This window comes from Agelaius phoeniceus, chromosome Z (genome assembly GCF_051311805.1).
Source record: "Agelaius phoeniceus isolate bAgePho1 chromosome Z, bAgePho1.hap1, whole genome shotgun sequence".
NCBI lineage: Eukaryota > Metazoa > Chordata > Aves > Passeriformes > Icteridae > Agelaius > Agelaius phoeniceus.
This window is the reverse complement of record NC_135303.1, coordinates 59,705,689-59,732,114: the sequence shown is the minus strand read 5'-3', so window position 1 is coordinate 59,732,114 and position 26,426 is coordinate 59,705,689. Positions and strand designations below refer to the sequence as shown.

At 37.7% G+C, this 26,426-nt stretch overlaps 1 protein-coding gene across 1 annotated transcript in view; it reads right to left on the bottom strand.

The window, feature by feature from the left end:
- PRUNE2 (prune homolog 2 with BCH domain) overlaps window positions 1-26,426 on the bottom strand; it is a 132,319-nt gene that overhangs the window by 72,899 nt on the left and 32,994 nt on the right. Inside the window, exons 5-6 of the mRNA XM_077171135.1 lie at window positions 24,273-24,425; window positions 21,664-21,758 (exon numbers count right to left, since the gene is read on the bottom strand). Coding sequence (XP_077027250.1) covers window positions 21,664-21,758; window positions 24,273-24,425 — 248 coding nt within the window. The remainder of the gene's footprint in view (window positions 1-21,663; window positions 21,759-24,272; window positions 24,426-26,426) is intronic.

Sequence of the window (26,426 nt, the reverse complement as noted above, 5' to 3'; positions counted from 1 at the left end):
CTTTCCTCCTAGTCATTTCAATACCATACCATGACTTACCATTACTATTTGGTTTACTCTGATTTTTCACAGCCATTCTGCACAGCAGTTATTAGCAGCAATTTTCAGGGCAGAAGAAGAATTTAAAAAGTAAAAAAATGTCTGCCAAAAGAGTTATGGTCAGATCTATGGACATGAAGTTGATATGAGGAAATCAATTAGAAAACACAATCTAAATATGATTAACTAAAAAAAAAAGTACTTTCTACCTCTAAATCAATACAGTAGAAGAGTTGGGCTTAACAGAAAACCACCAATGAGATTAGACTGCAACTCATATTTATAAACCAGCTGGCCAGAACTGTGGGGGACAATAAAAGAAGTTTTTTCAAATACCTAATGGCAATACGCAGCATAAAAATAACATTGTCCCATTACAGGGTAAGGATGGTTATCTCACAAACAGGTACATGGAGAAGGCAGAGATGTTTAATGCATTCTTTGCCTCTGTCTTCAACACTGATGACTGACCAAAGGGGTCTCAGTACCCTGAGCTGAAAGATCATGAGCTCAAGAACAATCAATTCCCAATGGATCCTGAAATTTTGAGGGACCTCTTGCTCCAGCTGGACCCCTACAAATCCAGTCCTGATGGGATTCATCCAATACTTCTCAAAGAGCCGCTGTCATTGCAAAGCCTCTCTCAGTGATTTCTGATCAATGAGTTCTGGGAACCCAAAACTCTAAAGTCCCAGCTGACTGGAAGCTGATTTTTAAGAAGACCAAGAAGGAGGATGCTGGAAAATACAGGCCGGTCAGTCTCACTTCAGTGACAGGTAGTTATGGAGAAGATTACTCTGGGGGTATTAAAAAACACCTGAAGGACAACACAGTCTTTGGTCACAGCCAGCATGGCTGCATGAGAGAAGCTGCTTTATCAAATTTGTTATCCTTTCATAACAAGGTAACCCACCCAGTCGATCAAGGGAAGCCAGCTGATGTAATCTTGGGTTTCAGTAAAGCTTCCAACACTATCTCTCACAGGTTCCTTCTGGACAAAATGTGCAGCCCACAGCTGGATAAACACATCCTGGGATGGGTGAGCAACTGGGCCACGGGTCAGGCACAAAGGGTTCCAGAGAGTGGGGTGACATCAGACTGGGGACCTGTTGCTACTGGGGTTCCACAGGGCCCCATCCTCAGCCCTCTGCTTTTCAACATCTTCATAAGTGACCTGGAGGCAGGACTGGAAGGAATACTCAACCAGCTCCCAGAAAACAAAAAACTGGGAGGAGCTGCTGACTCCCTCAAAAGGCAGAGAGACCCTGAAGAGAAACCTTGACAAATCAGGGGTCTGGACAATCACTAACCATATAAAGTTCAACAAGATAAATTGCTGGATTCTGCATCTGGAATGGGGCAACCCTGGATGTATGCACAGACTGGGAATGAGGTGCTGTAAGCAGTGCCATGGAAAGGGACCTGGGGGTCCTGGCAAGTTGAACATGGGTCAGCAGTGCCCTGGCAGCCAGGAGGGCCAACCCTGTCCTGGGGGGCATCAGGCACAGCATCACAGCTGGGCAAGGGAGGGGATGTCCTGCTCTGCTCTGAGCTGGGGCAGCCTCACCTCCAGTGCTGGGGGCTGGTTTGGGTGCCACAAGATGTAAAAAGATACAAAGCTGCTGGAGAGCATCCAAAGGAGGGTAACAAGGATGGTGAAGGGCCTTGAGGAGAAGCCATATAAGGAGTGGCTGAGGTCACTTGGTCTGTTCTGCCTACAGGAGACTGAGGGGAGCCCTCATTGTGGTCTACAAGTTCCTAGTGAGGAGGAGGGGCAGGCACTGACATCTTGTCTGTGGTGACTAGCGGGACCCAAGGGAATGGCCTGGAGTTGTGTTAGTTGGAAAGTTTACGCTGGATATTAGGAACGGTTCTTCACCCAGAGGGTGGCTAGGCAATGGAACAGCTTCCCAGGGCAGCGGTCAGAGCACCAGCCTGAGAGAGTTCAAGACACATATGGACAGTGCTCTCAGGCACAAGGTGTGACTCTCAGGGGTGTCCTGTGTAGGGCCAGGAGTTGGACCCAATGATCCATGTGGGTGCCTTCCAACTCCACATATTCTGTGATAAACACAGACACATCACCTAAAGCCTGACTGATTATTCATAACTCACGAGCATCATACTGCAAAGAGTCTATTTTTTGATGGGAAAGTTACCTGTTGAGAACAAGCAGTGATACTTTGGAGAGGTCTCCGCAGAAAAACTTAAGGAAAAAATACTGATTCAAAATGGTATTTTCGCTGTTTGTATATGGACCCTCCTACATCACACAATGACCACCACATGCCTATGAATATGATAGGCACTGAGTATCTTTGATTGGTTTTCATTGAGAAATACACAAATATATGGAAGAAACATTACTTACCTGGTAGTTTTGGAACTCTGAGAAACTATTTGGAATTGATCTTCTATGATCACAGCATTATTTAATTTCACTGGATGCCATAAAAATGAACATTGTCTTAACTTATCTGAAAAGTGCACAGTGCATAGGCATGCATAGGCAGGTGCCCTCATCTTAGTATGCCATAAACTTCCCAATGTCTTAATTTTTGTCTCATCTATGATTTTTCCAGAAGGTTTGTTCAAGTACTTTGCACTAAATGAGACATATTCTGAGATATCATCACAAGTGGTCCCTGCATTATCAAGTTAGCAAAGATTATAGAGTCTTCTGGCCTATAATTGGCATGACACCACAGTGACTGGTGAATTTTCCACCTTTAGTCAAAACGAAATGTCAAGTGCAGCAAAAAATATGACTAAGAAAGCTTAAGAAAGCTAAAATAAGGGTGTGATGGGAGATGAAAGACGAGCCCTCTCCACAAAGCTTTCTTTCAAAATTCTAATACCTTTCCAAAGTGAGAAACTGAAAGCAGTGTAATTAAAGAAAACACCTAAAAGTTAGTAAAGGCAACATTCAGGATTGAGGTCTCTACTTTTGTTTGCTGATAGAGCTGCTTGTGGAAAGAAATTTGTTTAAAAAAAATCCAATGTATATCTATTTTTTACTGCATACACACTGTGTATTTTATACATATGGTATATAAACTCTATATATACTGAATAGTTCATATTTCTAAAGTGTCCATATGCATGTATTTTTCAAGATAGTATATTTGTACATAAACACAGATACACGCTACTGCTTAGGCATTTCAATTCAAGTTGACCCAGTACTGTCAGTAAGTAAATATTCAGGGAATTAAGACTTTACAAACACTGTAATTCAGAACTTTGTTTAGTCATATAATAAACAGTGGGTCAGCAAGTTTATTTATATTAGAGATGTTACAATGCAATAGTCAAAAAGTAAAGATAAGCAACAGAACACTAACTCGTTTGTGGTAACTTTTAATTTTAGAACTCTGGGTAAAGGAAAATCTATAATATATCTAGAGTATATTGCCTCAAACTCACCTAACTGATATCACTGTTATGGAAAAGCACAGCAGTAACCACAGAAGTGGAATTTATGTAAACAGTCAAAGAAATTCAAAGCTAGGTAATTAGATATAAATACAACTTTTGAGTTGTTAAATACTTTCTTCATAGTGTTTTCCTCACAAATTTATAATAAATAAGTAGCTACACTCTCAGTTCTGGCAGAGCTCTGCTAAACACAGTATGTGCATTTGTCTTTGTAACAAGTATCCTGGTTGATGTGCTTCACCGAGTGTTATGTTCACGCAATTCTGGTTTTAAGGTGCAGCCATGCTCTGACACAACCACAGCAGAAACCAAGTAGTGCCTGCAACAGAAACTGTTTTGCAACCAATTTTTTGATTATTTAATACTCGGCCATCTCAATTATACCGAGAAGTTACAAGAATTTTTAGTTTAAACTGCAATTTTAAAGAACTCAGAGTTCTTAATTCTTGCCACTGTTACATGCTTTCCATGCAATCTCAAAGGTATCCTGCATTCTCCAATGCATGTACCATGCTGACCTAAGGAAATGTTGAATAATAAAACTAAGAGATTCTAAAGAGAAATTGAAGATATAAAGTATCAAGGAGATGACTACTCAAAAGCAATTTTCAGCTCTTCATTATTTGTAACACATCAGCTTACTCTCTGAATAGTTTTCGGTACAATAAATGAAGGGAAGGGAGGGGGAGCCAATACTTTTTAGAGTTTTCCTTGCATGTTCCTTGTACTTTCACTGTTGAACAGAAGAGTATCCAAATATATCATACTATATACGCATAGGAATGCTATCTCTTCCATACAAAATACATAATATTAACTTCTTCTTCTGCACAGTGCATGGTATTTCCTTGTACTACTGAACAAATACTGCATTTCTTGCTGACACTGATGAGGGAAATAAGAATTACGTGGATCAGATACACACAGAAGAGAATATTAAGAGAATACTGATTTTTTGGGGGCTAAATTCATAAATCATTATGTGATCTGTCAAGATTCATAATGATCCATAAGAAAAACCTTCCAAAGAACTAGCATGAAAATTGCATATTATGTGATACTCCTCCAGAGTTTATATGTCAAATGTTTTGCCTCAATAGCAAAGAATTTATCTATTCCACAGTCAGAAATATATGTAAAGTAAAATGTAACACAAAATTTCTGATAATGCCAAACAGATGCATACCTGGAGCAAAAAACATAATGCATTACTTGCTATGGCCATGACAAACTGGGAGCCTTTAAAAGGAACAGACAACTTCTACATTTTTTAACACAAAGCAAATATATATCCTGTTGCCACCAACAAGTAAGCTAGCACATATTTCTGTGTCTTGGATTTCTGCTAAATCCTTGCCAGTTATTTTTACTGATCAAATTATGCACTATTTACTTAATTATTAGAAACTACTCCTAAGACATTCATAGAACTTTCTAGTGAGTAGGAGGTAATCTACCTCTGCTTTCACCAAATGAATAAATTCAGCTATTTAATTTTATTTGCACTAAGCTTTATTTTAAGAGGGACACAAGGACTGGTAACTAATAATCCTGATAACTGATAACTCAACCCTCATCTTCATGGAACTTATAAATGCTGAGTAAACATTTTTTACATTCATCTCTCAAACAAGCCTTTGTCCTGTGTTCTCACCAAAATTGCCCTCTTTTATGTATCAGTGGAATTTACAATATCTCATAACTGCCTGTCCACTTATTAGGTCAGATTCTGATTTCAACTGTACCTCAGAAGATGAGAAAAAATGGCTTCAAATGAGTTAATGTAAGTCACTGGAGACATTTTAGATTGGAAAATACCAATAACAATGCACTGAAGAGATACCAATCTATCTAACCAAACATCTTTTCAGATAGAATGCGTTTCCATGTCTTTCATGCTCCTACGTTTTTTATTCTATATTATTTGAAGAACTGTTAGTATTGACTTACTTCACATAAATTAATGGAGAAAATGCTTTCTAGAGCACGATATTTCACCAGAGAATGCAAAACAATGTCTAGAATCCTAATAAATACTGTTATGTCTGAAATGAGTTATCTCAGTAGTGACTTGGGCTCAGATTTATTGTACAGTTCATCAACTTCTCAGCATGCTGGATAATGAATGTTTCATTTACATTGCTAATTGCCAAGCCATGGTTCCTTCAACCTTTAACCCTTACGCTTTATCACATTATCACCATATGTCAATATAATTGCATTCAACATTCCAAACAACTAACTTTTTCATGAGGTCAAGAGATTCTCTTTTTTAAAGCTTTACCAGTGGGAGATCTTTAAAACTACCAAGAAAACCAGTAGTATACAGACAATGGGAAGCTAAGACAATTTTTTCTTCTGAAAAACTGCTTACATCTTCTGACCAAAAATAAGTTCTTTTCTGTTAAAATCACCATTTGCCCACTGTAACTAAATTACACACAGTTCTGTGAAGAGCTTCACCTTAACTGTCTGTAATTATGAAACACTATTAACTAAGTCCTAATATGAAATATCTTCTGTATCTGCCTGTACTTTTTTTTTAATCTGTGGAATTATGCAGTTATTTCTACATCTTGATCTTCATTCTGCATTGTCTCAAAAATTAAAGGATTTTGCTGTAAGTCATTCAAGATGCTGTCTTAGCTATGTCTGTGTTATAAAAGCATTGCTACTCATTTCTTACATTTATACTTTCCCTCAACAGAAAATTGGGCTGTATCTCATCTCCAGAATATGTTAGCTCACTCTGCACCTGCAAATTCCTTTCTTTCTGTTGACTTTCATCAGAAATACTTCTTTCATCCCTGAAACATGCATTGTCAATTGCGAAGTTCAAGCTAGATCATACACAAAAACTGTTCTGGAAAAAGATTTTACTACTGAGTGTAACTGGATCAGTTTTACAGCTTGTATATGGTCAAACTTAAGAGAGCAATGTGCTCCTGGCTGGTAGCAGTTACACCAGCAGAGACTCTGGCCTTTCTCCATTTCTTTGGAAAAAGAAACTTTGACAAGACACCTTCTTAGAACAGTTCTGAAATACAGAAAGTTAAAAATTTAATTCTCAGTATCTGAGTCAGAAATCAGATGCACTCTCAAAGACAGAATTAAGCAAACCGCCTTAGAATAATGAAGATGGGTAATGAAGAAGATGAAAGACAGTGAGCCTAATTCATCTTCCATGTAGCAAAACTTTCACATTACATGCAGATAGGTCATATGTCTCAGATATATGTGGTGTATATGCATATATATGCACAGAGACATAAATGTATGGCACACTTTTGTATGGACATGCAGTGCCACAAATCAGCAGCCCCATCTCTAAGAAAAATACTGTGGCATAATCTTGAAGCCCACAAGCTTGTGGAAGCTTCAAGCTGGTTTATATCACACTTACACTGTTTTATATCTTTATGTTCTGTACTACAGCAGCTCACTCCCCTCTACTGCCATAATTCCATATTTCTTCTTTGACTCTTGGAATGTCCTTTCTGACCAAACACCAAATCCATGAAGGCTCCTTTCTGTCAGTTACTTTTATCCCTGACTTCTTCTGCAGGAACCTTGCTTGTATTCTATGCCAAGAGCACTACAAAATAATAACTGCATTTGAAAATTTTGAGGTATAACAGAGTTGCAGGCATGAGCCCTCAGTCCATCTTGAGGCTCATATACAACTCCCTTGCAACTTGCATCTATAAAAAAAAAAGTTTTAGCATATACTGCCATTAACATAACCTTCTTCCCAAACTGTAGATAATCCCTTTTCAAATCATCTGCAGTATCCACCCAATAAACCTCTATTTATAAGTGTTCAACTGATCATGTTCCTGGATGTCACAGAAAAGGACTGCTTCTGCTCCCTGCTAGCTTGGACAAGACATAACCTTCTGATTTACCTATACATAAAACATGAGAAAAGCCTGGCATCAGAACTATAAACCCCCTTTGAAGTAGATTAAGACCAGAAATGTATGTTTTCTTCAAAGTGTTTCAATCCATTAAATGTATATCAAAACATTTTATAAAATCAAATTCCATGTTACCACTGAGAAATGAATATTCCCTCATGCACACCAGCTGAGATACAACGTAAGTATGTCACTCCTAAGTATGAGGAACTTTCAGCAGTATATGCCAAACAGTGTTCCTAGGAGATTTAAGCACGTGGTTATTCATTTCCAGCTGCTTCTGTGGAGTCAAACTTGGTTCTTGAGCTTTCAGGTAACATTATTATCACATTTTGTGAAGGACAGTGACATCAAGCACAGGTAATCACTGACAGTGCAGAGGGCCATTTGAAAGCATGCTTGTTTTCTTAGTCTTTAATGTGGATTAAAAAACTACAGCCAAATTATATGTAACTTTAAATGTGCTCAGAATGTGAGTTCATGATGACTGAGTATACAGTACATGAAGGATCACTCACCACTTAATTAACTTTAACCTCCCACCTACTTCCAGTTGACACAAGGAACTAAATTAACATTGTTCTAAAATAGTTTAAGGCATAAAATCCAGAGTCCCGAACAGTCTGCATACCAATGGCTCCAGATTTCAGCTGGTATGTGTAGAAATTTAAATGCATAAGTAGTGAAATGACTACTTTCAGGGTTCTGTTTGCCTGGGCATCTTTAAAACCTTACTTTGAGTTTAACAGTTACACTGCTAGTACCCCAAGGCCACAGTAAGAGAGGCTGAGGCTTGGCTTCTGAGTAAATATTGTTTATACTAAAAAAAAAAAAATTCCATTACCTCAGAGGATCTGTGTAACTGACTGAAACACTATAAACAATTAAGCTAATGATACACATTATATACATGAAGGAAGAATTCATAAAAGATGATAAAACAACCAATGCTTCCTATTTATTCAGGTATCAGTATTTATAGATTAGTTTGCGGAGAAGACCAACAAGAGTCAGCACACTAGAGCAGTACAAAATACCCAAAACAAACAGAAAAACAAAACTTGTCATTCCAATTAACTCCTATCCATAAGATGGAACAAGGGGAAATCAAACATAACTGCACACACTAATACACAAGCCAAATACACAACCTGGATCACACCAACAATCTGTGGTGACCATGCTTAGACAAATAAATGCAAAACTCTTTAACTGGATGCTGCTATAGCGTTTTAGAGTTTTGCATTTATTTGACCTAAGTACCTCCAGATGGTGTAAACGAACTATTTTATCTTGAAGAAATGGGAAAAATGTTGCCTAAAGGAAATTGTACCATGATTATTCAATGTTCAATGCACGTTTTTCTAGATCAGAATCATGAACAGTTCTGAATTATGACAGAATCAAGAATGGCCTGGGTTGGAAAGGATCTTAAAGATCATCTAGTTCCAAGCTACCTGCCATGGGCAGGAACACATTTCACTACACCAGGTTGCTCAGCCTCATCCAAACTGGCCTTGAACACTTCCAGAGATGGGACATCCATGACTTCCACAAGCAACCTGTTCCAGTGCCTTGTCACCATCAAAGGAAAGAATTTCTTCATAGTATCTAACCTAAATCTACTCTCTTCTAGCTTGAAGCCATTTCCCCTTGCCCTATCACTACATCCTCTTGTAAATAGCTTCACTCCATCATTTTTGTAAGCTCTCTTAGGTTCTGGAAGGCTGTAATTGGGTCACCCCAAAGCATCCTCTTCTCCAGGATGAACAAACCCAATTGTCTCAGGTTCTCCTCATAGGAGATGTGCACCATCCCTCTAATCAATCTGGTTACCCTCCTCTGGACTTGCTCCATCAGTTCCATGTCCTTCCTGTGCTGGGACCCCAGAGCTGGATGTGTGGATGCTGGATGTGGACCCCCACCCGGCAGGTGGGCTCTCAGCAGAGCAGAGCAGAGGGGCAGAATCCCCTCCCTGGCCCTGCTGCCCACGCTGCTTTGGATGCAGCCCAGGACACGTTTGGCTCTCTGGGCTGGGAGTGCCCATGGCTGGGTCATGTCCAGCCTCTCAGCCACCAGCACCCCCAAGTCCTTCTCAGTTGAATCCATATCTGGAATGGGAATGTGCAGGTCTCTTGCTGGAACAGGCAGCATCCAGGCAGAAAAGAAAGCATATGTATTACCAAGGTCTAATGTATAACAATAAGACAGAGGGCGGGATGCAAAACACTGCTTTTAAAGCCATTTCCTTTTGTAGCTTTAATGTTTGCAATTACAGTAAGAAGTGCATAATGGTAGCCATTTCTATTATTGGGACAAATGCATCCATTTATGCTACTGAGTTTCTTTTGCTCAGATATGCCTGCTCTGAAATGTAAAACAGATTTTTTCGAGGTATTTTTTAATATAGCAATGCAGACCCACCTGTGGGGAAAAAAACTCTTTCTTTGGGCTGGAAGCACTGACTGAAAAGTGGTCACTTGGGTTGCTGCTATATACAGGGCCTAGGGTGGACCAAGCTCTAAAGAGTCCATGAAGGACAGTAATTGCAGTGAAGTCCCTAGAGAAGAAGAGAACCCACACAGAGAAATAAAGCATGTACACATTACTAAGAGAAAGTCCCAGGAGCTCATTGGAGATTGGAGGTTTCAAAATATTGATGCTACGTATTTCTGTGGCTGTGACTGAGAAAAAAACATACCATTATTTATTTTTTATTTATTTTGTACCTCCTTCGATGTCTGAACCAAATCCTAGCAGTGGCCCAGAAGATGAACACATTCAATTAACTGGTGATCTTCTTGCAGAGGTGCAGGGCAAAGCTAAAGCACCCCACACCAAAGCAAGAAAAGCGATGTTTTCCACCAACTGCCCTTCATGGAGAAAGCACAGCCCTGGGGCAGCTGGCAGCATGCCAGACCAGAGTGAGGAAGGGATAATTTACACATTGCCATGCAAGCTCCAGCAAATCAGTCTCATGAAGTGCAGCACTTCAGTCTTCACAAACTCCCAGGAGAGTGGGAAATACACACATACTCAACTAAGTACCACAGCTATATGGACTGAACCTAAATAGGCTGATTTCAGTTTAAAAAAAATGGAATGATGGGAGAATATGAATATTTTCATTGCCTTTTTTTCTGTTCACTCACTGTGTGTTTACCATAAATTAGACCTGCTGAGAGTGTAATGCTGAGCAACCCATATGGCAAATACTCAACTGAGAGACATGAAAGGAAAATCACTTTTTTATATCTGAATTACATCTAGCTTGTTTATTTAGAAAGTCTTCTTTAATAGAAAATGTTCAGAAGCAACCCAGATAACACTGTTTATATTGGAAAGGACAAGGTAACATACCTTTTAGACCAAAACAAATTATTTTCAGAAGAATATGATTCAATATGAAATGAAATATGAAAATAATTACACTTAAATCAGTGTTCAGTTAAGATTTTTGGTTCTAAAATACAATTACAGAGGTTCTTGGTTGTACAGTTGCCATTTATTCAAACTCATCCTCAAATCCTTCTTCCAATTAAGCAATCTAGAACTAGTCTCAGTCCATGGTGTTCTACCAACTGTAGAGCTGACCTAACAGTTCCCATTTAAGGTACAAAATTAATCTATTTCAACTTTTTTCCTTACTAGACTGTGACAAACACTGACGAGGAAATAAGCATGCACAGAGGGCTGTCATCCATGAAACCTAAAAACAATCAAGTTCTGCACGTGGAATTCAGGCACAGATTGCTAACCAGATCTCTCTGGCAATCTTGCTGTGGGGAAAATAATGAAGAATGGAATGCTGATGATTCATTGTTCAATCATTCCCTGAGGACCTTGTTCACTCTTACCTTTCTTTTCCTGTAAGTCTAGGTCTTCCCTTCCCTTCTCCCCCCGACCCCCATAAAGGATGGAGAGAGAATCAAGTTTCATAAAATTCCTCTGAGAATGTGACTAAGGCAACAACAGCAGCAAGATGGGAAGGATAATATGCAGCTAAGTTACAATATATCTACCAGTGACATTTATCCTTCTGTAGAAAGTGCCAGAACCAGTACCAGATACCAACTGACCCATTTTGTTCGTAAAGGTAGCATCCAGGGACTTTTGCCAAGAGTTTTAATTGTTCATGTAAAGGCGGAAGAAAAATCATCCAAAAATGAAAATCGGTAACTTATCAGGTTCTCTGCTTCGTTTTACTACCAACTCTATAATCCTGTTTGACCTGAGCCACAGAACAAAGTGGCCCATATTCAGACATATTAATTCTTTCTCACTGAACTGAGAGAACTCATCCTCCTGAAGTGTGAAAAGGTTGTATAATTCCCCATAGCTTTAATGCAAAAACTGTGATTTTTTTTTCATAATTGGGGAAGATAAAATAAACAGCTACTACTGTTGTGCTCTGGCTTAAACTTGGTGGCCTCAATAGGTTCTTCCTCACCAGTCTAAGGGTTGTGTTTGTATTCTGTTTAGAAGTAAGAATTCTGGAAGGCAGACACCCAATAGGCATAAGAAATTCGGACACACTGAGAACTACATGATCTCACAAATAAGTAGAAAGTTACAAAACTCAAAATAATGAGATTTATTCTACTGAAAAGTAATTAAGAAAAAAAAAAACAGCCAGGAAAACAAGAAATGTAGACCTTCCTACACTTTTTCTTTCTTTTTGTAATTAATAAATTCAATCTGTATTAAGCAACTTTGCTTAAAGATATTGTTTCATTTCAGAAATGCAGCAATTTCAGGACAAAAGTATATGTTCATGCACTGAATTTCTTATGGAGAAAATAATAAACGTCTTTATCATGAAAGCAATGCAAATTCCTGAAGGAATTTTTTCATTTTACTCTTTATCAAGTCTATATCGAAAAAAGAATTCTAAGAAAGTAAGATGTTGCAGTCTCACAACATACACAGGAGTTCTGAATGTTGATTTTTCTGGCTCAAAGAGCCTGCAGGTCAGACTTAATATGTACTGATTTAAATACACAAAGTATTTAATGTACCCAAACAATGCCACTATGGAGTTGCAGAAGAAATTACATTTTTTAGGGAATACCATTCTTGCGGTAGCTTTATGATGAAAACTACATTTGGGTAGAGATACATAGAAGCTGTGAATAATTCTGAATATAGAAGTGGTGGTCCTTCTGAGAAAATGTTTTATCTCTCCAAGAAAGAAAGGACTTTAGTAGACTAGTCTTTAGTAGAATTAGTATTCTCAGCTAATTTGAAAATCTGAAAATTCAAATAAGGGCTGAAGGCTTTTAACCTGAATTATTTTGTAATTTTTAAAATCTCTGTATCATAAATAAAAAATACAAAAATGCACATAGAATTAAATAAACCATGATGTTGCTGGTTAAACAAAACACTTGACTTCAAGTCCTGAGAGTGTACCCAGTTACAGAGTGAAAAAAAGGATCTTTCCCATCATTATCTAAACAGAGAACACGTGTGCATCACAAAAGTCTTTCAGAGCACTTGATCTGCCTAATTCAAAATTCAAAAATGTTCCTATGTCCTAAAACATACAATAGTTTCAGGTCTGGGCTTCTGATATGTAGTAGAAGGTATAAAATTCAGTGGTGCATGATAAAAACATAGGCTATTGTAATGTTTACCAGTATTAGGCATTCCTTTATTTTACAGTTCAGAAGATGTTTTAGGACATGCTTTGCCAAATGGAACAAAAGTAGTATTTCAAGACACATCAGACAAACTTCATGGAATTTCTGCATCAAAATATCACTATTCTAAATAAACATTGCATGATTTTAGAAGTGGAGAGATTTTAAGATTTTTAAGTTAAAAGCAGAAAGCAGTCACCAAGCAGAATATTTGTTTAGAAATACACTGTATCTCTCTCCACATCTTATCCACAGAATTGCTGGTTTCTGTAGTACTGGAACACAAACACTAGCAAACTCAAAATGTCATTTTATTTACAGCTAGAGTTACACTGTAATGTTGGATCAACAGTTCAACATTTTAATTGATTTGTTTCCCACACAATAGCAAAGAAAAAACAAAAACTAAATAGCAGAAAATACAATTTCTGTAATATTCCTACTATCATCCCTAACTATTATCAGTTCTTATATTCCTATGCATTACAGCCAGATTTTAAAATGTTAAATGTTCACGCTAGGTTTTACATGGAATTTTTTTTTAAAGTGCATTAAATTTCATAGAAACAACTCTTAATGCTGAACGTTTCTCAAAACAGCACCTCCCGCTGTCAATGTCTATGCCCCATAAGCAGCTAAGCTGAGTGCTACTGACAAGAACTAGAAGAGTATACAAATGATAAATTAGTCAGCTTTGTATAAGTCAGAAATACAGGCCAATAATGATACGGAAGATTATAGCATTTTACTTAGCTGAAAGATAGTGCATATTTTACACTGTATTTCATAAAGAAAATACCTTCATTTATTTAAACACATTTCACAAATTATACAAAAGAAAACAGTTTATCTTTTTGAACAATGTACTTATGAGCACAAGCACATTTTTACTGTAATGTTAGTAATTGTTTATACTCATTCCTTTGATAATTTTCATAGCTATTTTACTTCCTTTATTACCTTTTGAACTAAGACTGAACTAAACTATTAAAGGCAAAATTGTAAATGATAGCTTGGACCAAATTAGAGCAGATTTCACACTAATTATAACCAATGACATCTATCCAATTTATTCACATAGTGAAATAAAAATGAAATCCTAAAAACATACCACTGTGCACCTTGCAGTGACTCCACTGTTTACGTTGCACATTTTTTAAGCAATGCTGCAAGTACAAAAAATTATGCTTCTGGCTTACTATCTGTTATGATAGTACTATAGAATAAAATAATCAAATATACCTTGTAAAAATGACAGTTGAATAAATCAGTACATGCTGATTTGAGAAGATTCATAAATATAATGGTCTTAGCCAGTTTTACAAGCTCACATTTTTCTCAAATCTCAAGAAACCATAATAACATCCTACATGACTTCATGCAGAAGCATCTCATTGACTGGAGGAACATTAGCTCGCATCACCCCCACATCATCTTCTAAAAGGAATCTGATATGAAAACTATAAGCAATCCTACTAATTCCTGTAATAAATGTAATTTTTGCTGCCATTTGATTTCAGATACTTAATTAGGAAGCACTCTTTTGAATCACAGAATAACAGGCAGAAGAAATCACAAGGATGACATAGTCCAAACTTTTTTGTCAAAAGCACTCTTGACAATGTGGTCCAACACCCTGCCCAGATGAACCTTAAAGTGCTTAATGTTGAGGAATACACCATTTCTCTGGAGATTATTCCAATGACTGATTGTTATAATTGTGAAAAATCTTCCTCTTGTGTCTAATCAGAATCTCTTTAGGAGTAACTTGTATGCATTATCCTTCATTTTCTCCATGTGATTCCTTCTAAAAACAGTCTCTGTCTTTTTGTAGCCACTTTTTAAACACCAGAACCAGGTGTCAAGGTCTCACCTAAGCATTCTTTCTGAATGTGTCAGGCTTCTCAGCCCTCTGATCATCTCTGTGGCCCTCCTCTCCACCCTCCCCAGCCTGTCCATACCTTTTTTGTACAGCAGAAACCAAAACAGACAACAGTATTGCAGGTGTGGCATGAAAAACACTGACAATAATGGGATAATCTCTGCTGCTGATGCCCCTGTTGATGCAGCCCAAGACCTCACTGGGCTCCTTTGCTCCAGCAGCAACTCCTCACTCTTATTGAGCTTTTTGCTCACTGGGACTCCCTGGTCCCTTCCCACAGAATTGCTCCTCAGCCTTGTGCTCCCAGCTTGTGCTGCCCTCCTGGATTTGTTTTCCTAGGTGAAAGACTTTTCACCTGTCCTTGCTAAACTTCTTGCTAAACTTCCAGGTTTTCCTGCAGCATGGCTCTCCTTTTCAAAGTGTTTACTTGATCCCTGAGTGATTTTAAGTGCTCTGGATGACCACATATGAAGACACGAAACAGCACTGGGCCCAACACCAATCCCTAGGGGACCCCACTTGTGCCAGTTCCCAGTTGGAAAAGGAGCCATTTACCCCCACTCTGGGGGCTGCCTGAGGGTCAGTTCCCCACCCACTGCATGAGCAGCTTGTCCAGACTGTTACACAACAGCTGGACAGGAAATCATCCAGCAGACTTGTTGCACAGCTTCACCAGAAAGCTGTGGGAGACCGTGGAGAAAGCCTTGGAGAAACACAGGCAGACAACGTCCACTGCTTTCCCCCATCAACCAAGCAGGTTACTTTGCCCCGGAAGGCAATCAGGTTTGTCAAGCACAATTTGGCTTTGGTGAACCCATGCTGGCATTTCCCAATCATATGCTTCATCTGACTTGAAATGAATTCTACCAGAAGGGTTTGTGTCATAACTTTCCTAAGACCTATAACTTCTTGGGTTCTCTTTTAAGCACCTCTTGCAGGGGTGACATTAGCCTTCTTCCAGTCTTCTGGGATGTCTCCTGATCTCCACAATTTCTCTAGGATTATGGAGAACAGCCTCACAATGACTCCACCCAGCTCTCCAATACTCTTGGGTGCATATTGTAAGGTCCTATCAATTTGCAGGAGCCAAGTTCCTGTAATAGCCCACACAGCAATTTTTTCTTCACTGACAGTGGGTCTTGTTTGCATCAACACAGATTTTTGCTTCCAGCATCTGGGGTCCAGCTGAGCTGATGACAACAGAGGTCAAGGAAGTGTTGAGAACTTCTGCCTTCTCAGTGCTGTTGGTGACTAATTCACCTCTCCCATTTAACACTGGGCCAGCAGTGTCCTCCTGTTTCTCCTTGTTGTTTATATACTCAAAGACCCTGTTCTTGTAGTTTTTGACAACTCTTTCAACTCAAGCTGAGCCTTTGCTTTTCTAATGGCATCTCATGCCCTGTCAACGTTCTTGTGGTTCTCAATAGATTTGTAACTCCCTTTCCATCTCAGTGTGTTTCTCTTTTGGTCCTGAACAGACTCAGAAGCTCACAGTTAAACCAAGAGGGCCTCATGTTCCACCTACTTCCCTTTCCTTTGAAGGAGATGACCTGGCTTTGTGTTTTCATGAGAGCTATCTCCAAAAACTCACAGCAGTCACTAGCTCCTTTATTCTCCACAGAAGCTTCCCTTTCAATTGGGATCTGAGCAAGCTGAAGCTTGCTCTTGTAAAATCTAAAACCTCTGCCTTAGTGTAGTGCTAACCTTCAGAGTGCACAACCAGACCCCAAACTTCACAATATTGCTTGGAGATGACCCTTTTAACCTTGACCCAGAAGCATTTGATAGGGCTTCTATGGGCACTGTAGCTGATTTCTGTACATCTGAGGTTCTCCTTAACTTAAAGTGCCAGTCCCCCTCCTCTTCTTCCCTGACTCTCTTTACAAAACAGCCTATAGCCATCCGTCATATTCCTCCAGTCATGGGAGTTGTCCCATCATGATTCAGTTACTCCTGTGACACCCTAACTTTCCGACAGGGTGTCGAGTTCCTAGTGTTTATTCTCCTGCCTCTGCATATTTGTATAAACGCACATGAAGTGCCAGGTCTCGTTCTTATCTTGGGAGGCAGCTAAGGAACAGTTGTCACTGCTCGGACTGACCTGCCTTATTTCCCAGTTGGCTGCAACAGCAACCACTCAAAACTACCACTTAAACAGTTCTCCCCACCAGACTCCTTTCATATCTTTAGAGAAAAGTCATTATAGAGAATTCAGCTTGCCTAACCTCTCCACACCTTGGATTGTACTCATTACAACTGGGGTACTTTGGATGACCTGAGGCATCAACTGGACAGCCATTGTCCTCCAGAAGACGGCAGTCTGATGTTTAAGTATGAGTGTGGTGTTTACATTAATGCACGTGTGGCTGTATTACTCAGTTATATGAGGTTATGACTTTAGCCTCTTAATATTTCTGAAAAAGCAAGTGAAAGTATGTTTAAGCTTTATGTACTATATATGTTATAAATTTTCCTAAGGCAGACATCACACACTGACATTTTAAGACCTTAATTAAGGTTGATTTATTTACAAATGGTATGTTTTCAACTCTCAGAAATGATGTATTTAATGTTTTATTTTTAAACACAATTAAAAAATAATATATAAATATATACATACTGCAAATGTAATACAGATAACAAATTCATTTAAGCCCATTTATGCACATTAGTGACACACCATGTGGCAGAAAGACTAGGACTACAAGAAGACCCCGTGGCGATTTATTTTATATTAAATCCCTAATGGCCTCTTCTCATCTTTACAAAAATATGCACAAAAGTCCAGACTATGCAGCCATTGAAATGAATGGTTATTTATTTGCTAAACGAGAACCCTATGTTTAATGTTCCTTAGACATAAGGTAGTCTGCAAAAGTCGCATTCCTACAGCTCTATACATCATTTATTTTACATACCCTAACTTCTCACAACAGGCATCAGAAAAATACTTTTGAACCGCATTGCTATTGTAAGTTGCTGAGAATTTTGTTTCCAATTCCATTACTGGAAGATTAAATGTTAACATGTTTACTTGGGGTTTGCTTCTTGTTTTGTCTTTTGCATTAAAAACAAATTCATGGACCAATCTGCCATTTAAAATACGTTTATATTTATACCAAGAGAAAAAAAGTTCCCAAATACACAATAGATATATATATAATCATTATAGACAGATAACAGAAGTTCAAATCTTCAAAGACATATGTTGTAATCTCACTTATTTGGGTGTAATGGTCTACCTAGGACTTGTTTGACATGCTTCAGCTAAGACAGAGGTCCTTGATTTGCTTTACAGAAGTATTAAAAAAATCACTTTTCAAAATGCAGAAATAAAACTGTCCAAATTATGAAACAGTGGCATTTCTTACTAATACTACAAAATAGCTTTAAATTAACATCTATCTCCAAGATGAGACTATTTTTTCATGGAAGATGATACACCGTGCACCCAAACACTTATACATTTCTTAAATTTCTGTGGCTGGAACTGCTACTCTAAGTTCCTCTAAGGCATAAAACTACAAAGGGGGAAGTTGTTACAAGAGATAAAACTTCATATTGGTACTATCCCAAACTCATTTGGACTATGGAGGCTACTTAAGGACAGTCAAGCTTCCCGCAGCAGCATGAACATGCAGGTCATTTTCTTGAGGTAACAACATTGGTGACAGCAGCCTCCAGTGCAGCTCTGACATGTTCTCTAAGCTTTTATAAGTGGCATACAACCCCTACTACCTGGAAACTGTCTTTATGAAGTATGTGGATGCCCTGGCCAGAGGCATGAACCTCAACAGACCTTCAGAACATCCCCTTGTCTGCCACAGTCAGCAGCAGACAATCAGAGAACTTGTTTTCAACTGAGTGACCTGCTTCCTCAGGTGGTAATTCATTTTCTATAATTGCAAGTTCTGTGAGCAGTTAGAATGAATTTTCATGAAGAAAAGATAAAGACTTAATCCAACAAGCGTATTATTAATCTATGTTATAATGAGCTATTTCAACTGAACTGAACATTCATGAAACTTGGATTGTTCTCCCAGTGCACTATACTTAAAAAAGGAGAGAAGAGAGTTGGCTTTAGAACAGAAATATTTATTTCCCAGGAACAATACTACTTTCCCAGAAAGCCACATTGAGAAGACATTTCTCACTTCCAAGAGAATTCAGCAGAGAAGCAGCAAAAGATACTCTAAGGGTATAACAAAATGTAACAGAAATTAACTGTAACACATGCATTGAATTTTGCTACAATATCTTATGAGTAATCGTGATTATGACTTGAAGAAACTTTCCAGCAAAGGCTACAAAAATAACTGTGATCTGGGCAGTGCCACTTTTATTTCATCCTTCTCTTCAAAAATAAAGTGGTTACAAATGTAAAATTCAAGCAGCATACACTCTGAGAGCTAGTCACTGTTGACAAAGGTCTGATTTCAACTTACAGCTTCAATACCCCCTGAATCCAGGAGGGCCAGATCCAAAGGTGATTATTTCAATAAATGCAAAGCTGCATATGGAGTCTCAGAGAAACCTAAACACATTTACACAAAATGGCTGCCCTACAGAAACCATTTTAATAGATACTCTTGCATATTTGTTGATTATTAAGGAAAAAAAGTGACTTGTGATACTTCTGAAAAAGCAAAAGCACAAACACACCAGAGATTCAACACCTGTTGCCAAGCCTGTTCTTCATGTTTCCTTAATATTTAATCAGGTAACATCTGTGGAGCACTTTAAGGATGAATAACAAACTACCACTATCATTGCTGAGAAAACTGTGAATGATACTTTAATGATAAAGTCTGTGTATTCTGAGCTCACAACAGAATTCTGAACTGAACAGAAAGATCTGGATGGTTTTGTCATTCATTTTCTTGTATGTATTGTGCTTCTGACACTGGATGAAGTAACTACATATGAGCCCTATTGCCAATAAAACTGAGTAAAAAACCATCATTACTGGCCAAGCACCAAAAATTAGGGTGTTTTCATTTCAACAAAGAGCAGTAATGTAGCAAATGCAAAACGCATCTCCATCCCAATAACTTTACAAACATTATACCTAGGAAGAAAAAAGTAGTTACGCTCCTGAAAACTTAGTCCTCTGTGGCACAAACTATTCCCAGAACAACAATAGAGCAAAAGCAAAGGAAGGTACCTGTGGCTTCCAGAAAGAAATCCCATCAGAAATACTAGTAATAAAATTACTTCACAGACTGAGACAAAAGATCATCTATCAGTAAAATCTGTTCTGTTTGTTCTTACAGGCAAATGAATCTCCTCTGCCCTTCTAGCTATGTAAGAAAAACAACTATGAAATATTTACTGCTTGACCACCAGATCTTAACACTTCTTTACCCAGGTTAGTCAGCATCAAATGTTACACTTCACTGAAGAAACGCTGAAAATTTGCCTACTTTGAGAACTAGAAACACCTATGCTTGAAAAAGTCAAATTGTGAGATCCAGACAAAAGGAAGACAAGATCTGAGTTGCTGTTAATTTGAGCATATAGAGTTGCAAAGAAGACGTCCGATCAGATTTACTTGGAGCTTAAACCTGTGGAGCACAAGGTCTGTATTCTACATAGTTATCCAACATGATTTAATATAAAATAAACAGAAAGAAAATGTAATGCTAAAGCTAGCTCCTAGCTCTGTCCACCATTAACTGAAACTGACTGAGTAAAAGAGAAAGATGTAAAACAAAGGAAGATGAGGATTTTATTAAGAACTTTATAAAATCCCATTTACTCTTTTGGGGATTTATCTTACAACACTCTTTCCCCATCCCCTTTCCACCCAGCCTCAGCCTAATTTTTAGGATCAAATTATGGTTCATAAGCAGTGTTGTTTTGGTGGCAAAGATTGCTCAATATTGGAACAACTAATTGAAAACGAAAAGATTCTACTTCATTTCGTGAAGCTTTGCTACCTAATTTGCTTTCTATATTTTAGTATGCAAGCAGAAATCTATGGGTTATTATTAGCTGGATTGTAACCAAAACTTTCTCAACCACAGAAGCATCTTATTTTTTGTAAAATGCATCACAAACATATATTATAAGAAATCTCTTAGGACATACAAGGCAAGAACTATTCAAGAGATTTTATTTGTTTTTTAGCAGCATTTGATGTTAAAAAAAGTTTTGATTTAGTGCAAAAGTAGATGAAAATTTCTTCTACATTTCAAATACTTCTGTATATGTGACTTTCATGAAAATGAAGAGACTGAAAATTACAAACATATAACATATAAAGATGTTTTTGCTATTGATATTTTCTTCAGATCACTTAGGTTTTATTACTAATCAATATGCCAGTATGCAAACTTCAATCAAAAATAACAGTACCATGTCATAACAGAATCATGTCATATCATTGTTTAGTGATCTAAGCATTATTATTCTTAAAATAATAATTTAAAATAATATCCAGCAACATGTAACTCTCCTCAGATCAAGGTAGAAAGCTCACACCCTCAATTCACCCAAAGGTTCCAATTTGTTTATGCCGTTGTTTTTAACACAGCATAGTACAATCTAAAGGGAGGGAATAATTATAATATCATAATAATGGAAGTCAGATAAATAGCTAATAGTCCTCTCAAAGTTAACCAAATCACTGAAAACTCTGCTCATACTGGAAAAAATATTGGGAAAATAACTTGTTCACATTCTGTTTAAAAGAACTATCTCCATGTGCAATAAGGCTGTTAAACATATTTTAAGTTCCTCTTACCTCCAGTGTCATGTACACAGTGCTAATTGCTACTTTGATTTCTCCATCTGAAATCTCCTTGAGATCCTTGAGCATAACCTCCTCAATGCTCATACCTGTTTAAGAAAATAAACAAATTTCCATATATACAATTATCTACACCTGACAGATGCACGAGCATAAATGAAAAACATTGCTTAGACCTTATTCCTGAACCTTCTTTCTGTATTTCAGGATGTCATATGAGAAAATTAAAGATAACATTAATATTTCAATGCTTAATGTTTCTAGAGGGATTTTTTTTAAGAAAGGATGAGATTTAATGGAGGATACATACTAACAACAAGTATGAAGAATTAAGTCTACTGCAACACCTGTGTTCTTGTGTGAACACTGAAGTTTTTAAGTGAACCTAATTCCAGCTGATGATAAATGTATAGCTATTTTTATGGCTTAATATGAAATCACAAATATAAAATTATTTCTGAAATAATTAATATATTGAAAAGCACCTGTGGACTACTATGGTGTTTATGAAATATTCAAAAGCAAGGAACTTAAGATATTCTGTAAACACAGACATTCAACCTTTCTGACCTTCTTCATGAATTGATAACACCAATGGGTTTTCCTGATTTCCTTCAAATCATTCATGAACTAAGTATATGTTTATGTACCACAGAAACATTATCATCAGAAACAATGGTGTAAAACAGGAATTGCAACCAGACATATTGGTTTGTTTAAGCCCAATGTATTGAAAATCCAAGTGACTACGTTTCCCTCATTAGATGTGTTTGCCTAAAATGCTGCAAAGATTCTCAAAGCAAATACATATTATGTAGAGGAACATAACTACATCACATTATTGCAACACAGACACGACAGCCAAATGTCTATGTAAAGAATGCTGCAAGCCACCTATCTCAGTGCATGGCAACAACTAAAACATTTACCAACCTTCAAGGCATAGCAGTTTAACATCCACCACATGTTTGTACAAATTATTTTCAAGAGGGAAACAAATACCAATCTGAGTCAAAGAAATTAATCCTTTCATTACTGTTCCTGTATAGAGTCCAGATACTGCAGTGAATCTAATGACAAGATGAACATTTACACATCTGTCATTTAAAAAAAATTTTATATAACCTATAAACTTTCTGGGGGGCTGCAACCTATTGTGCCTTAAATTAATTCAGGTCAATAAATCATGATTTCTGCCAGAAATTGAGAAATATTTTGGCTGCATTGTCCTAATATTGCCTCAAACAATGAGTATATTAGGTAGAATACTTAGTAGAGTTTACATCTTTCAAGGGGCTCCTGAAACTCAGCAGCATCCTGCTAAAAGAAATGCCACATGCAATATATGTATATGAATATACAGTAAATATGTGCCTTGTAATACACAGAAAACAGGAGTTATAAGCCAAAAAAAAAAAAAAGAAGAGTGCGTGACAGTGCCTTCCCCATGCCTCATGTGACATACACACATTACTGGCAACCAGTACCATGCAGACTACACCCACTACATATACTTGTCCAAGTTTTGCATTTGATATGACAGGAAACATAACGACAAACAGTACTAAACTGTTTTCCCTGGCAACTGGCAGAACTAAGAACTGACTTCCATAAAAGCCACTTTGACCGCCACTTTCCAATCTAGACTGCATACAGTTCATTCCTGATCTCTACTGATTACTTGAGTAGAGGAACTTAAGAGAATTCATGTGAAACTTTATACACCTGAACTAAATTATCCTGTAATCTCACCGTAAGAAAAGGCAAAGGAAGCAGCACCTCAAATTCTGCCCTTATCTACCAGACAGGGCAGCTGTCTCAGGCTGATGGTCTGAATTTCAATGACTACTTTCTGCATATGGGCAGACAGAGAACAAATAAAGAGCCTGAGTCTGCATGGACCCTGTGCTTACCTGATATATCCAACAGAAAATACCCCTAGGAATTTAATACTCACTCTTTGGTAAGAGCTTGGCAGCCAATGCCAGTAAAAATTTTAAGAGTCATTGCAACCATTTTCTTCAAGCTTTCACAGCATCTCTTCAAAAGCCTGCTACTAAATTTTGGGTTCAAATATTGCCACTTTAGATCACTGAATATTTCTACTCAGTATTTCAATCAGAAGAAAGGAAAAGAATTGCAACTTTTCCGCTGCTTCCTTAATCTGAGTCTGATGCCAAATTGACTTCATATGTACACAGCCCTTAGTAAATCTGGGTCATAACACAAAATCTACTTCTACACAACATGGGCAATTGCAATACAATTTCTTCCCATGGGCTGACACATTTTTTATGACCATGTGAATCAACACAAATTCTTGATGAACATACACTTGTAAAAGCAGTATGTAAAATAAATTGTTAACTTTATCTGTAAAAACAATACAAGATTATTTATGAGCTAAGTAGTTCCTCAAAAGAAATCACAATTCCATGATTTAGAATGTAAGGAGCTTAATTTAAAATTAATATACAACATTTAACTGTCAATGAAGATAGCATGCTGCACCTATTTTCACCACACACAATAAAACAGTATTCTGATACAATTACACAAATAAATTCATAACAGGTCTGAAAAATGGAAGGAAGTTGCACTACCTTGGGTGTTAAACTGAGTCTCCCGGAGAGCAGAGATAATTTCCTCACGTGGGGGAAGATCTGGAAACCTTTCCTCCAAAACTGCCAGTAACTTCTCCTTATGCTCTGTCATTCTGTCAGCTTCCAAAGACATGCACTTGAAGAGAATACTCCCTGAAACATTGATAGACAAAAAATCAATGTCTCCTGTAGATATCAAAGAGGTACAACAGAAACAAGAAGTTTTACTGTATTGCTTCTTGGAGGTTCCTTCTTGGCGGTTGTTTCCACTGAGAGTTCACTGAGAGTTTCACATGGAAACATCTTCCTAACCTGAAACCCCTAAATCAGAACTGGCTGCCTCTCCAGTGCCTCTGCTACAGGTAACTGGCTGGTGCCAGTGTAGCCACGGTGTGTAGCACGCTTGTACACGAACAGAGCTGTGCGGCACAGCCAGCAGCAGCCAACGGCACACCAGCCTGTATCCTCCTCTCTCCAGGCATTAGACCAAGCGCTGCTGTGTTTTGAAACATAAATACACATTGTCAACCATCCTTCTACAGATGTGTTACTGAACTCCTACAATGGAGTTCATAAGGAGGACAAAAGGAAGAAATATTATACTGTGAGGTCACCAGAACAGGCTGCCCAGAGAATATGGGGATGCCCCATCCCTGGAAGTGTTCAAGGCCAGGTTGGACTAGGCTGCTCAGAGCATACCTAGAGAAAGGTACCCCCATTCATGGCAGTGGTGTTTAAACTGAATGATCTTAAAGTCATTTGTCATTGTGATGTAATTAACTCTGGATAATTCTTGTCAACGGGCACACCAAAAAAACACCAATTCAGACAATCAAAATTTTAAAATTTAAGAGAAACATCATCCAGTAAATAACTTCAGAGTGATTGGAACTGTCCTACAGTACAGAAGTGAGTCATGTATTTTCAGACAACTGTGTGCTGCACACAAAACTAAGTCATCCCTTTCATTCCCTGGAGACTGAGATTCCATTTATCAAAATACCTAAAGACAGTGTTTGCTTCCAATCACTTACAGTAAATTCAGGATAATAAAATCTTATAGTTCAGCCTTGAAATAATCTACTACTTTACTGTGCACAAGAATTTCAAACAAGTGTATGATTTCATTGCATCATGCTGGGTCAATGAGCAACAAAGTACAGTAAGTGTGTAAGACAGTTACTGCAAAACAAAGTCTGTAGGCTTCAGCACAGAGCAAAAAAGTGTAAATGAGAAACCTTGATACTGCCACCCTCAATCTCACCAGATGAGCTAGGATCCAAACATCTACTATATATTCATTTTCCTTTTCTCCTACAATATCATATAAAATAACAAGTAGCATTTCTTCAAAATTCACAAACCACTTGCAACAAAAAATAATTGTGCCATGCTAGGTAAACACGCCCTTATTAAACAAATTCTATGTGGATTAAACAATAAATAATGCTTGACAAGCCAAAAGCTGCTCCCCATACTAATCTCTGGAGTTAAATACAAATACATGAAGTTCCATTCTGTGTCTCTATAACAGATATTGTAACTGTCAATATTCCTTTAATTCACAGCAGCTCTTTATGTCAGTCTTTCAATCACCTTAAGACAATGCTCCTGCACTGTTAGATAGTATTAAAAAATAAATACAGACTGCATGAAAATCATGTATACTGATCCCGATTGATATTTCTAAATCTAGGTACACAACATAACAAGCAGATTTCAGACTTCTACAGGTAAATAACTGATATATAAAGTATCCAGATATCTATACCCATTATCAAGGCCTGGTTTTCAGTCCCTCTAACAGGAAAAAAGTTTCTCAACCAGCAGCATCCACAACAATTCATGTAAAACTATCCCTTTGTTGTTCAACTCCATAGCAGATAATAGTGCTTGTGCTACATATATACTCTTGAGATACATTCCAAACTTTCCACTTTTCTAGGAAAGAGTGGTGACCAGAATGATTGAGACACCCCACAACACGCTTTCAGTCAGCACAGAGCTACATCTGCGTAAATTGCAGCTCAGGGACCAGGCTGCATAAAGTATTTTAGCAAGAGCAATTTTCTGCTTTTTTTCCTTCCTCTAGACACAGTGAGGGAAATTGCTCATGCACAAACAAAGGAAATGGAGACTCCAGAAATAGTGCTG